A 14,308-nucleotide genomic window follows, 5' to 3' on the forward strand; every position below is an offset into this window, starting at 1 on the left:
TTTCTTTATCCATTCATCTACATTGTCAGTCTCATATCTGAACTCTGGTGAATAAATGTTACAATGAACACAGAAGAATTATATCTCCAGTATAAAGTTATAATTTCCTTTGCATAAATGTGCTCGGAATGGATTGCTGAATCCAAAATGTGCAATTTTAAAGGATTATTTCTGAATTATTGACTCCATTGAAGGAAATAGACCTTATTGTACACAATCCCTTATCCTCTCTTGATCTTTTTTAAACGAAAAATATCTAAAGCCATGTGCTCTCTCGTTTTTTACTCAGAATCTACTTTCAGAATATGTATGAGATGTCAGTAGAAGGGAAGGGGGAAAGGAAAGAACAGGAGAGGAGGGTGCATGTGAACAGGGTACAGTACGTGCGTGTGAAGACACCAAAATGAAATCTATCACTTTGCTGATTTAAATTTTTTCAGATGATAGAAAAAAGCTGGAAATTTTTATCTTTAATGATACAAATCATAAATCGCACAGTTTATTCATTGAAAGTGTGCAGGTTTGAAGCTGGGCTTAGGAATGTGCATCTCTGTACATGAGAGAGTCAAGAGTTTGAGGACAGTCTGGGTTACTTAACACTGTTTCAAAATAAAAACAGGAACAAAAGTGTGCAATTCAGTAGCTTTTACTATATTTGTAGGGTTTTGAAGTCATCACTCAGTCAAATTGGAACCCTTTGACCACCTCCAAAACAAATGCCATATTCCCTGGCTATTCCCTGTTTCTTTTTAGCTCTGGAGCTAGTAGTCTGCTTCTGTCTATATAGACTCATTTATTTGAGAAACCTAAGATAAATGGAATCACTTAGTATTTGTTCCCTTATGACTAGTTTTTCTCAGCTTGCTATGTTTAAGGTTCTTATAGTTTTGTCCCTTTCTATAACACTTCATCATGAATAATGGCGTTTGTTTATCTACCTTTCCGCTGATGGGACACTGGACTTCGTTCTCTTGGATATATAGCTAAGCAGAAGGGCTGGGTCCCTTGGGAACTCTGTGTTTATTATTTTGAGGAACCGCTTAACTGCTTTTTCTGTGCTCACAGGTGTAGCTAGAGGCTTGTCTTACAGAATGTAACTTGCTAAATTCAAGGAAACCATTAGTGTCGTACAGTGTAAAGTGTGTGCTGGGGTTGTCAGCCTCGATAAGCTTATTTTTGAGGAAATGAGTCATTACCACGGAAGTAGAGATTTGTTTTGGTAGTTTGAGGCAGGAGCTCATATAACCCAGACTAACCTTGAACTCCTGATTCGGAGTGCTGGGAATCGGAAAATGCACTGCCATACCTTGCTAGAAATATGTTTTCAAGTGGATATTTTTAATGCACTCAAGAGTTTCATGTTCATAATTTGCTGTGCAGTGAATGCTAATGTAATAACTTAAGCTTTTAAAAATTGATTTAAGAATTAGAAAAAGGTAGGATTATGGATTAACTTAAAAGTTAAATTTTATTTTAAAAAAGAGGCTGAAAAGATGAGCTAGTGATTAAGAGCACATTCTGCTCTTACAGAGGACCCAGGTTCAGTTTCCAGCACCCACATGGCAGCTCATAACAGTCTGAAACTCTTGTTCCAGGGGATCTGACAGGCTCCTGGCCTCTTCAGTCACCAAGCATACATGGGGTGTACATATACACATGCAGGCAAACACACACACAATAAAAATATTTCAAAAACTGTATAGGGCCGGGCGGTGGCGGCGCACGCCTTTAATCCCAGCACTCGGGAGGCAGAGGCAGGAGGATCTCGGTGAGTTCGAGGCCAGCCTGGTCTACAAAGTGAGTTCCAGGAAAGGCACAAAGCTACATAGAGAAACCCTGTCTCGAAAAACAAAACAAAACCAAAAAAACTGTATAGGAAATGTATCCTTTACTGCCAGGAAGTGTTGAAGGTACAGAGAATATATGTAAACTGAGTGTAATCTTACTTAGGCATATCACTAGTGTTTGTATTGTGTTCTTCAGTAGATACACACACACATATATACACATACATTTGCATAAGTACAAGAACTTTTTTAAAAAGTAAAATTGGGATCACATCAGATGGGCCTTTTCAAGATTATTTTTACTATAATATCATTTAAGTACTTAGTAGATGTTAGCTACATGTATACATTTTGTGAGCTTTAATCATAGTAACGGAGATATATTAAACCATAACTCTGAATGGAGGAAGATTGAGAGTGAGATGGCAGTGTTACAACCTTTCGATGTGCTTTTAACATCGCTTCTTACAGACTTGGGTGAATTCTTTTTTTAACTGTATGATTATCACAGTCCTCAGTGTGAATAGCTGGTTTGATACGTACCTTACTCCAAACAATTCTCCCTGCAGGAAAGTACATATGCATCCAAAGAAGTGGTTCCAAGTATCTGGAACAATGCTCTTGCTTTTATGTTTTTCAGATAAACCACATAATCCTATGGTAAATGCTGGAGCAATTGTTGTGACTTCACTAATAAAGGTAAAATGTTGACATTTCCTTTTAACCTAGTAAATTTTTTAATACCTAAGGATAAATCTGTTTTTTGGATTATTTATGTAGGACTACGATACATTCATTTCCTCTTGGAATTAAGAAAATAGTCTTGTTATATTGGGTTAGAATTTTTATTTATTCCCCCCCCAATGATGTCATTTCAAGGACAAAATGAAAAATATATGACTCACCATAAATCCCAACCATTAGTTAACTTCTGGATGTAGAGCTTTGGCACAAACTTAAGAACTTTGCAGATCAGTAGGAGTTGAGGTGTTTCTTTTTAAGGTTAATATTTTTTTCTCTTTGCTTCTAGAAAGAACAAGCTTTTTTCTAGAAAGAAGAATTTTTATGTAATATTTTTATTAGTAAATATAGGAACAAATGTTCTAATTTGTGTTTAAGACAAAATGTATTTATTATATTAAAAACAGTAAATTGTTTTTATCCTCATAAGCCGCTATCACAATTCTCATTTAAATTTGTTTCATTTGTTTTACTTATATCATGTCATAAGTTAAAAAAGTAAGGCTTCTTCCAATTATTACATTACTTACATTTCTGTGTTGGCATTGTATGTTGACTAATTTATGTTAGTGTTTGTATTGCCTTAATAATTGGAAGCTGATGTTTTGAAATAAGTATTTCAAAATGGTTCTGTTGTGTGATAGACTTTTATATCACGCAATTTCAGATCCCCCCCCCTTTCATTTTAAATTTCTACTTGTGTTAATTATTAAAATGAATTTTGTGCTTGGGACACATATATATTCCTCAGTAAATTTGTGCCTGTCTATTTCAGGTTAGAATAAAATATAACTCATGGACTTGTACATGGATAACTATAGAGGGGTACTCTGGATACAGACAGAATGCTGAAGGGTAAATTACAGGCTTAGCCCAGTTCACAAAACTCATGTAATGCTATAGTAGAAGTCCTACATTAACTGTCAATGAGTTTTAAAGCAGAAAACTGCTATCTTAAAAATACATGCTTATTTTAGGGCAATGATTTATAAACATTGACCCACTAAATTTTATAGCTAAATATCTGTTAATGTAGCTAGTTTTAGTAAGTTTATACTATCTAGTTATCCCAAGGTGAAAAATTATTGTAGAAAGGAGCAGTGCAGCTATATACAAGCACAGCTTTGTGTTTAGGTATCCATAAGTATGAAATATACATAGATAAAGGGGCCTTTATCACCACATCACTCATTAACGATTCAGGGTTGCACAAGCAACGAATTAGAGCTAAGGAAAGTTAATCTACGATCTCTGTTAATGCTTAAGCTTTTAAAACACTAGGGTAGCTCTAAACCATTTTTGTCCAGATTCCATGACTTTACATATATTTTAGTGGGTTCACTGACCTCCTTGAAGATGGTTCATGTGTTCAGTCTTAAAAACTACTGCAGTGGAGGGGCTGTCGGAGTTCAAGGTTCCTCAGTTTTACATAGTGACTTCGAGGTAGACTGGGGGATTGAGATGAGACCTTGCTATAGGAAGTAAGACCCTGTCACAAAGTGGGGGTGCTCGCATTGGAGAAAATGAACACGGCACACCAATAGGCGTCTCCAGAGGGCGTATGTAACTGGTTTACAAAACGCCGCCTTAACTGCATGCAGTTAAAAATCCTTTCGTGTGATGATTGCGAACTCGGTCAAGTACACTGACATGCTGCATGTGGGATTGCATGTCTGGTCATACCACACCATCATTTCACTAGTTTCACTTACCATGGTGAGTCATATGTCATAAACCACATTGATCCACATTAGTGTGAGCCGTTAGGAACAGTAAAGAAACACACAGACAACATAAATGCAGTTCAGGGTCCAAGAGTAAAGAAAAGTCATCTTGTATTTATGAATTTGATCAGTTTTAAATTTGTAAAATTTAAATTTACCAGCACAGTTGGCAGTTCATATTTAAACTCATTGTCTTAGAGTCTTTGTTTTCAGACTATGTTTCACAAGTATTTTTTTAACTGATCATAATGTAAATCTTAAAAGGTAGAAGCTTGATACAGCTGTAAAACTGCCCTGAAAAGGAAGACATTCCTTAGGTTAAAGAAAGAATTTAGTTTCGTTAGGTATTGGTATGCAGTCTCTATATGATTATGTATTTATAAATTGGTAATGTTTTGAAGTTGAGTTAATAAAACCTAGCCAAACAGCCCAGTCGTCTTATTTATAGGAAATGGACGCTGGATGGGTTGTATCATCAGTAGAATCTGGTATTCATTATTTGTTAGAATTTACTGTGCCATATTTAATGTGGGCATTGCCGTTTCATTTAATGACATCTTTGACATAGCAGTTATGAAAGCAGAAATACTGTGTTATTTTAACTTGTACAAAAACTGCATCTAGTGTTTAAATGGGTATAGGAGTCATCATTTAGACACTAGTTGGTACCTGCTCTCTGAATGCAAACAGGCTCCTTTCCAGGAGCTTGAGCTCAAGTGTCTGAAGCAGGTCTCATCCCATGGCTGCCAGATGCAACCATGCTTTTAGCTCTTTACTTGACCTTAGGACTGTTTTGTTTTTCCATTCAAAGTTCAGGCTTTGTTATGGTGCCATTGCAACAAATCTCATGTTAGACCCCTCCAAAAAAAAGTAGAGTCTTTAGTAAGACTCTTTATTTCATAATTTTGTAGTATTGATATTTTTTCCTTGTAGGATTGGTGGTGATCCTCAGGAAATGGGGGAAGAGGCAGAGCAAATGTTCAAAAGGATTAGCAGATTGTGGAAAAAGGAGGATTTGGACAGAAGGAACCTGTTGCATTAATTCTTAACCACTAAGCTTATAGGAAAACTCCAATATTTAAAATTTTAAACAAAGCTATATAGGTAAATACCTTTTTAAAAACAAATGTAATTTTACACTTAAAATGCACATAATTAAAAAGACATAAGGGTTACTCTTACTCGCTTTTCTCCTCTAGTAGCTACTAACTTTAAGGGAATACTTGGTTACAGTCTGTTTTAATCTCATGATGATAATGTGTGAATGTGTGGTTGAAAGGAAAGAATATGAGGGATAGTTATGTTTAGATGAAAAGACAATATTTCACATGTTTTTATTTTTCAGTTATAAAAACGACCTAGTTTTACCTTAAAAGTTAAAGTCTGATGCCTTGAGTATTGGGGTAGAAACTGAGGGCAACAAATTACAAAATGATTGTCACTATTGCATTTTCATTTTAGAAATACGATAAACTATGTGGTTTTCTATATTTATGTCTATTCTAGTGATCATTTCTAAGTTTTATTACTTGAAAAAGTTTGCTTGTGTGTGGGGGTCCCCCCTCCCCCGTTTTAGGAAGCAGTCATATTTTTTAATTAAAACATTGAAGATTTTAAAGTGTTGCTCTGTAAAAACTCAAGACAAGTTTAATTCATCGATACGGTATTTTCCATTTTTCACATTAGCCATAATCTGGCAGATTTCTTAGTACAGCCCACATCTCAGATGGTCTGTCACTTTTAGTAGTAATGCACGATGCCCTGGGCTTGGTACCTTTGGAACACAGGAGTTTAGTGGTTTATTTACTTGAGTTTACATTAGTAGACACGTTTGAGAAGTTTTTTTTCTTTTTCTTTTTTTTTTTTAATGAAAGGCAGATTTTTTTTTCCAACTGAGTTAATTGTTCTGTTCCTTTATTTTTAGAGATAATCTGTAAAAATACTAGATCAGCAGGGCACAGTGGCACATGTCTTTATCCCAGTGCTCTGAAGCAGAGGCAGGTGGATCTCTGTAAGTTTGATGTCAGTTGTGTGTGTATCATAAGTTCTAGACCAGCCAGAAGTAATAGTAGGGCCCTGTCTCCAAAAAGCCCTAGAAGAATGTAATTTTTTCATTTTTAATACTAATTGGTAGTTTAGTAATGTTTAGTTTCAGAAGATTCTTCTGTGGCAAGATGAAACCAAGACTTTTATAAAATCATTTCCATCGCCTCTCTTTGCTTCTTTCTTTCTTCTGTGGTCTTTAATATTTAATTGGCTTGCATGTCCACTCTTTATGACTATGTTTCATAATAATTGATTAGCTATTGGCTATTTAATGAAACATTTTTTAGTGTTGCCAAGTATATTTGTTGTTGCAGAGTTATATGAATTCATTAACAAATATGTTGTAAAATCAGATAAAAAATACTCCCAACATAGTTACATTAATTCTTTGAATTTAGTTTTTGTGATGCTGGGTATCAAAAATAGGGTGTGGGTCTAGGTGAACTTTGTACCATGAGCTGCCTCCCGAGCACTTACATTGATGGTTTTAATAGACAGAGGTAGGGCTGGAGAGATGGCTCAGCGGTTAAGAGCACTGACTGTTCTTCTAGAGGACCTGAGTTCAGTTCCCAGCAACCACATGATGACTCACAACCATCTGTAATGGGATCTGATGCCCTCATCTGGCCTGCAGTCATACATGCAGGCAGAACACTGTCTACATAATAAATAAATAAATCTTAAAAAAAAAAAATAGACCGAGGTAAAGCTCCGTCACCTTTGTTAAATTCTCACCTACACTTTCCTTAAAGAGATACAAATTCTATAGTTTAATAGACACTTTTATACAAGATATATTTTTATAATTTCTAGCAGTAGTCTTTTTACTCTTCTCAAACAGACCACATGGTTTGCTTTTAAAAATCATTTAGTGAATAGATTAGAATTTTAAAATATATTTTTCCCAGTTTTAATTTCTTAGAAATTCTTCCAGTTATATTTACTACAAATCTCTGTGAATGTGTCCGGGATGAAAACAACACAGTATGTTACAGTGCTTGTACTGTGAGCTATTCATTCTGGAACACATGGATCCCTGGTACATGAAGGGTTAAGGACAAGGAGCATTGGTAGTTTAAGAACGTTACTTTCCATGTATGCTTCCAATGTGCCCTTCTGAAAATAGTTTGATTTTGGCTTAGGAAGTTCCCATTTTCCAGAAGAAAGGCCATCTCATGTGGTCCAAATTTTATTACAGTTCACTGCTCTGTGGTAAAAGTCTTGGTTGCTGATGAGACAACGCTTTAAAGTCCTAAAGCTGGTGGTATTGAGCCTGTAAATTAAAGTAAAGCCTTATAAGAATTGTTGCTGCCAATAACAGTACCCTAGGGTGTTTCCCTTTGTTTAGTTTAACAAAATTGAAATGAGCTTAAGCGGGCTGAGCTTAAGTACGATTTTGATTACAAGTGATAAGGTCCAGGTATGAAAGGACTAAATAATATTATTGTAACAAAACCTTGTTCCATGTCAGTCTGCTCATTGATTATGAGAAAGGTTTTTTAATGTCTGTATAAACTGTAGTGTGAGAATTCTTACCATGTTCTGTCAGTAGAAACTATCAATTTGCATATGAACTAAAAATCAGTTATGATTTTGAAGACCAAAGAAAATGCTCTAAAAGATAATAATACAAGTTGATGTGCAAGATGATTAGCAAATCGACATCTTCTTTCAAACATTTTACTGTGAAATTCAGTCGTGAACAGACAGAATAGAATGATCAGCCCCATTTACCCACTCCCTGGTTCTGTTATTACAATGTCTGTTCCTTCACCCATCTTAACTTACTATGCCATAGCAAATTGATTTCTTTTTTTTTTTTCAGTTTTTCTTTTTTTTGGGCAGAGCACATTTACTCTGTTTTGTATGTGTAAATATGTTTTTCTCCTAAGAGTTTTGCACAAAAGGTTTTTACTTAACATTTTAATATTACAATTAGGTCCCATCTATCCGATCTTTTCATCTGTTACATGAAAGAAAAATCTTTCTGTTACATTTCCAAGAGATATGGGGGCAACTAAAGATTTAAATTAAACACCATTTCCAGGGTAGATATAAGAACAAACATTAATCAAATGCCTTTACATTTAAAGGGGAAGGTGATACTCTTTAGTCCATGTGATTATTCAGTATTTTATTTTTCCTACTTACATAAATCTATGTAGGGCATTTCAGATGCCTATTAAAATATTATTTAATAATAGAATCTGAATGCAATAAATAATACAATAAAAACAGGGTTTTTTTCTTCTTCTTTTTTTTTTGGATTTTCAAGACAGGGTTTCTCTGTGTGTATTTCTGACTGTCCTGGAACTCCCTCTGTAGCCCAGACTGGCCTCGAACTCACAGAGATCTACCTGCCTCTGCCTCCTAAGTGTTGGAATTAAAGGCATGCTAGGTTGTTTCTTTTTAAAAGCAAAATTCAATTTTTGTAAGCCATAAAATAGGCCACGTATGTGACCATGTCACATAGAGCAGAAATTTTTTTATATTAAACTTTATAATTCAATGAAAAAAAACTTGTATTAATTTCACAGGGAACAGCTTAGGTCAGAGAATGAAAGTTCATGTAACTTGTTTATTTTATACTGATTAGTTGTGTAACCAGTGATTATCCATGTGACAACACAGTTGTGCTTTTTTTTTTTTTGTGCTTTTTCTAAGGTTAAAAGGTTTTCGTGGCTTAAATGTTGTTACATATTTTACAGCATTAGGATCTATGGAATATTTTGACAACTGCAACAGTTCAATGAAGTTGGTAATTTCTTCTTTTAATTATTTTTCATTGAACAGCTTTGGAGTTACATGTCTACATTTTTAATTCTGGTATATTATAAGAAAGCTTTAAAAATGTCAGGATGCTTTAGAGAAAATATATAACCCCTTTTGTAACATAGAGGTTATAATCTAGCTGTCATTAAGTTGTTTTGACATTATTTAAGTTTTGTTAATGTCTAATTTTGATGACATACTCTGGTGTTTCTTCCCGCTGCTGATTATGTATGTGTGGTTTTAGTTTATAAATAGCTTGATTTGTTGGGTTTCATATATTTATCAGTCATAACTTGAGTTCGCGTAGGGAGAATGGACCTGCTTTTATTCAGTAGATGACACTCTGGAACAATCTCCCTGTAACAACATTCCAAATTATAATGCTTTGGAACTTGGAGGGTAGATTCTTAACAAAATTGCTTTTTAAAATGGTTGTCAAATTATTTTATTTGAATCCTGTTTTAGAAATTAGAGATGTATTGTTTCTATTGGGTGCATATCACCAATTAATACGTTTGATTTCAGATCTACAGCTTACTGCTTTGTAAACTTCGTCGAGGTAAAATTGAAACCATTTGGCTACTTGAACTGATCTACATTACACAGGCGTTTTCCTAATAACATTTGTGGTAGATAACATGTCATGACTGGAAGTAATGAAACAATACATCTTCCACACTCTGAATTGGCATAATGTTAACTATAATTGAAGTTAATTTTTTAGAACTATGAAGTAATTTTTTAGCTCAAATAGTGTTACAAGTGAGAGTTACTGAGAGAGGGTAGAGCTCTCTTCATGATAGTGTAATGTAGCCAGCACTTGCATATGTTAGACTTAGGATTAGAAAAGATCAGTCAGTTTTGCAACAACTCAGTTTTCTAACTCAATACGGGTTTAAAGACTTTGCTTTTTAAAAATACATTGTTCTTAATTGAAAATCATTCTTTATATATTATTTATTAATTAAGTTTTAAGGGCAAACTTTTAAAAGTTTTGAAACTGTGGAATTAACATTTTAGCAAACCATGTGCTGTTAGGAAAGATAAGGGGCTCCGGGGTAATTTGTATTCTGTAACTCTGAGATTAGTAAATACATTCTTAAATATATATTCCCTTTGTAATTCTTTATTTTTTTCAACATATGGGTGTTGACATGTACAAAAGTTTAAATATTAAGTTACTTTAGAAGGATTTCCTAGATGTAAAAGTACTGTGCAGTGCATTGAATACAGTGGTAGCAATTTGAAGTTTGTATTGTATTAGCTTTGTACTTAACCTCAGTCCTGTCTGTGTTAACATATTTACCTTTCATTTCTTTACAGCAAGGAGTAAATAATGCTGAGAAGTTTGACTATGTAAGTACAACACAGAGTCATGCTTTCATACTACATTCCTCAAGCATTTAATTTTGGTTACTGATACTCTTAATTTGGTTTGTAGGTGATGCAATTTTTGAATAAGATGGCTGGTAATGAATATGTTGGATTCAGTAATGCAACGTGAGTCTAATTTGTTACTTGGGCTTTTCTAGTTGGTCAAACTTCTTTTAATTCACCTGGTAATCAGACTATAGAATTTTGTTTTCAATACTGTTTTACTTCTTACATATAAACATATTCAAGCACACACATGCATGTACATAGGTATGTGCACACAGTCTTCTTAGGACCCTAGAATTTGCTTCAGTGAATAGTTCATTACTTAGAATTTGGTCATCAAAGGGAAATTAGTCGGGTCTGAATTACCTGAAAGAAACATTTAAAAGAAGCAAAAACCCACAGCCACAACTTAGGCAGACCCTGGAGAACCCTGTGAAAGAGGGGAGGATCATGGGAGGTGGATGGGGTTAAGGGTACCATAAGAAAACCACAGAATCAACTAACCTGGGCTCCTAGGGTCTTATAGAGAGAGACTGAACCGCCAACCAAGAGAGCTTGCATGGAACTGACCTAGGTCACACCTGTTACAGTTGTGTATCTTGGTCTTCTTGTGGGTCTCCTAACAGTGGGAGCAGGAGCTGTTTCTGACTCTGTTATCTGCTCTTGAGACCCTTCCCTCCTTCTTGGTTGCCTCTTCCAGACTCAATAGGAGAGGAAGTGCCTAGTCTTACTGCAACTTGATATACCGTGGCTGGCTGATCCTTTTGTGAAGAGAAAGGAGGGAAAGTGTATGTGTGGCGGGGGGTCCTTAGGGAAGGGACTGGGGTTCCAGGCAGCATGCACCGCCATACATGGGTTTTCAGTTGGTTCTGGAAATCTGATCTCCAATCTCTGTGCTTAGATGGCAGCACTTTACCAAATGAGCCATCTCCGTAGCCTGTTCTTCTTTAGATAGATAGATAGATAGATAGATAGATAGATAGATAGATAGATAGATAGATAGATAGATATAGATAGCCTGTTCTTTAGATAGGTAGATGATAGATAGATAGATAGATAGATAGATAGATAGATAGATAGATAGATAGCCTGTTCTTCTTTAGATAGGTAGATGATAGATAGATAGATAGATAGATAGATAGATAGATAGATAGATAGCCTGTTCTTCTTTAGATAGGTAGATGATAGATAGATAGATAGATAGATAGATAGATAGATAGATAGATAGCCTGTTCTTCTTTAGATAGGTAGATGATAGATAGATAGATAGATAGATAGATAGATAGATAGATAGATAGCCTGTTCTTCTTTAGATAGGTAGATGATAGATGGATAGATAGATAGATAGATAGATAGATAGATAGATAGCCTGTTCTTCTTTAGATAGGTAGATGATAGATAGATAGATAGATAGATAGCCTGTTCTTCTTTAGATAGGTAGATGATAGATAGATAGATAGATATAGATAGATAGATAGATAGATAGATAGGTAGGTAGGTAGATAGATAGTCTGTTCTTCTTTAGATAGATAAATACATAGATAAATAGATAGATACATAGAAGTGTGTGTGTGTATACATTTTTAAAGATGTGTATGTCTGTCTGTGTTAAGGTGCTTATGGTAGCCAGAAGATCCCCTAGAACTGGAGATAAGGCCCTGTGAGGCACCTAAGGAAGCCAAGCTCTGGTCCCTGTAAGAGTAGCAAATGCTCTTAATCACTGTGCTGTCTCTCCAGCCCCCTGTTACCTACGTAATCACATTACTACTAATAAATTCAAGAACAGAACATGAATGATTATCTTCAGCTCTCATTCCAGTAGTCTACTGTATCTCAACCCTTTTTCTTTCCCTTTTCCCAACTGGTATCAGTTATACTTTCAAAATACGATCTGATAAGGAAACTTGGTTAAATGCCTTCCAGCTTGTGTTTTATGTGCATTTTTGATATTTAATACCCCTAAAAACGTGGTTGTAGATGTAACCAACAGTCTTATTAAATAAGAAACACAGAGCCAATTCAGAGAAGAAAGCCAAGAGGTCAGAGCTAAGAGCCTCACCCTTCCTGATTCAGGGATTCTCTTCAGCCAAGAGAGCTCTCCGAAAGGGACCTACTTCCTGTGTATATGTCTTTATATACTCTAGCTGTTCTGTCTTCTCATTGGTTGTAAACCCAAACATGTGACTGCCTCGTCACTGCCTGTATGTACCGCCCTCCAGGTCCTTAAAGGCGTGCGCCACCGCCGCCACGCACTTGCTATGGCTCTAATAGCTCTGACCCCCAGGCAACTTTATTTATTAACATACAATTAAAATCACATTTCAGTACAAGTAAAATACCACCACACGTGGTCCTTGGGGTTGGAGAGATGAGATGGTTCATGGGTAAGATCTATGGCTACTCTTCCAGGGGACCTGGGTTCAATTCCCAACACCCACATGGCAGCTGACAACCATCTGCAACTAGTTCCAGGGGACCTGATGACTGACCTCCGTGGAGACCAAGCACACAGCGGTGCACAGACATATGCAGGCAGACACACACCATTATGGAATATCTGACAGCCAGGCTGCGGTGCGCCTTTAATCCCAGCTCTTAGGAGGCAGAGTAAGGCGATCTCTTGAGTTCAAGAGCAGCCTGGTCTACAAAGCAACGTCCAGAACTGCCAGGGCTACACAGAGAAACCTTATCTCCAGTCTTCCCCCCCCCCCCCCCCCCCCCCAAACACACACACAGCTGTCCTGGGTTCTCGGAGTTGGATGGTCCTCCAGTCTTCTCCATGGACCATTTCCCAGAGGCATCAGGTGTCTGCCATTTTTCCTGCTTCTGTAGTTGTTCTGCCCTGCGGGGTTGGCCACTGTTGATCTGATGTGTCACTGCCCCACACTTCCCATCGGGTCCCTCAGCGTAGTCTGCTTTCGTGATTCTGTAGGACAGTTTGACAAGCTTTCCGTTGATTTTAGTTCCTTTGTTCAGAGTAAGTGGAGTTTAGAAAGGGTCTGAGTGCATGTCCTTTCAACCAGTAAGGAAAGACTTACGCCCTGTTCTGTTGAGATAAAGAGACAAAATCAGCAGTCCTGACCAAGTGTCAGGTCCCCAAGATGCTGTGCTTTGCTACACCATTCAAGAACAATCATAAAGTTCAGTAATTTTTTTTCTTTCAGGTTTCAGTCTGAACGAGAAAGTGGAGACCGAAATTTTGCAATAGGATATTACTTAAAAGAAAAGAAGGTTTTTAAATTTTTGTTTCTATTCAAAGTTATTTTTGTTTACTGAAGTGATATCTAAGAACTCAATAGCCTTTAATTATTTAAAGTGAAAAGTTTTTACAAAGCACTCAAGTGTTAACAAATTACTAATGTTAATATTAAATTGATTTTATGTATCTGGTAGTATTAGAATGTTTGACGATGTTAGTGTAAGTTCTGGTTGAAGTTAGTTGCATTTTTTTGAAGTTCAGTGTCTGACTAGTGTTGATAAACTTTTTTTTCCTTTGAAGAACTTTAAGAGACTGGTTCAATATGATGATAAATTACAAATTACTTAATCTTTGTCTCTTAAAATAGAATTTAGGAATTTATATGATATAACTTTTCTTTATTTTACATTTTCAGTGTTTATGGACTACACACTGTTTTGATATGCAGTGAAACATTTTATACATCTCAAACTTAACACTGATGTGTTTTATGTGCTTTTTGGTTGTTTGCCTGAGTTTTCATTGCTTTTTTTTTTAATTTGGATTTTGCTTGTTTTCAGTGTTTTCCAGAAGGCACAGACATGGTTGGGATACTAGATTTTTATTTCCAGGTAATTTTTGCTCATGATTGTATAATGTATCTTCATAAATAGATGTAT

General features: G+C 35.8%; 1 protein-coding gene across 3 annotated transcripts in view; it reads left to right on the plus strand.

Moving 5' to 3' along the window:
- Nucleotides 1-14,308, plus strand: part of Gls (glutaminase) — a 72,361-nt gene that overhangs the window by 23,367 nt on the left and 34,686 nt on the right. For all 3 annotated transcript variants that reach the window (XM_052749426.1, XM_052749427.1, XM_052749428.1), the window contains 5 exons: nt 2,428-2,486; nt 10,394-10,426; nt 10,512-10,570; nt 13,615-13,681; nt 14,210-14,260. In XM_052749426.1, the coding sequence (XP_052605386.1) occupies nt 2,428-2,486; nt 10,394-10,426; nt 10,512-10,570; nt 13,615-13,681; nt 14,210-14,260 (269 nt within the window). The remainder of the gene's footprint in view (nt 1-2,427; nt 2,487-10,393; nt 10,427-10,511; nt 10,571-13,614; nt 13,682-14,209; nt 14,261-14,308) is intronic.

The sequence above is a fragment of the Peromyscus californicus genome, unplaced genomic scaffold (assembly GCF_007827085.1).
Source record: "Peromyscus californicus insignis strain IS unplaced genomic scaffold, ASM782708v3 Scaffold_21__1_contigs__length_65335640, whole genome shotgun sequence".
NCBI classification, from domain to species: Eukaryota; Metazoa; Chordata; class Mammalia; order Rodentia; family Cricetidae; genus Peromyscus; species Peromyscus californicus.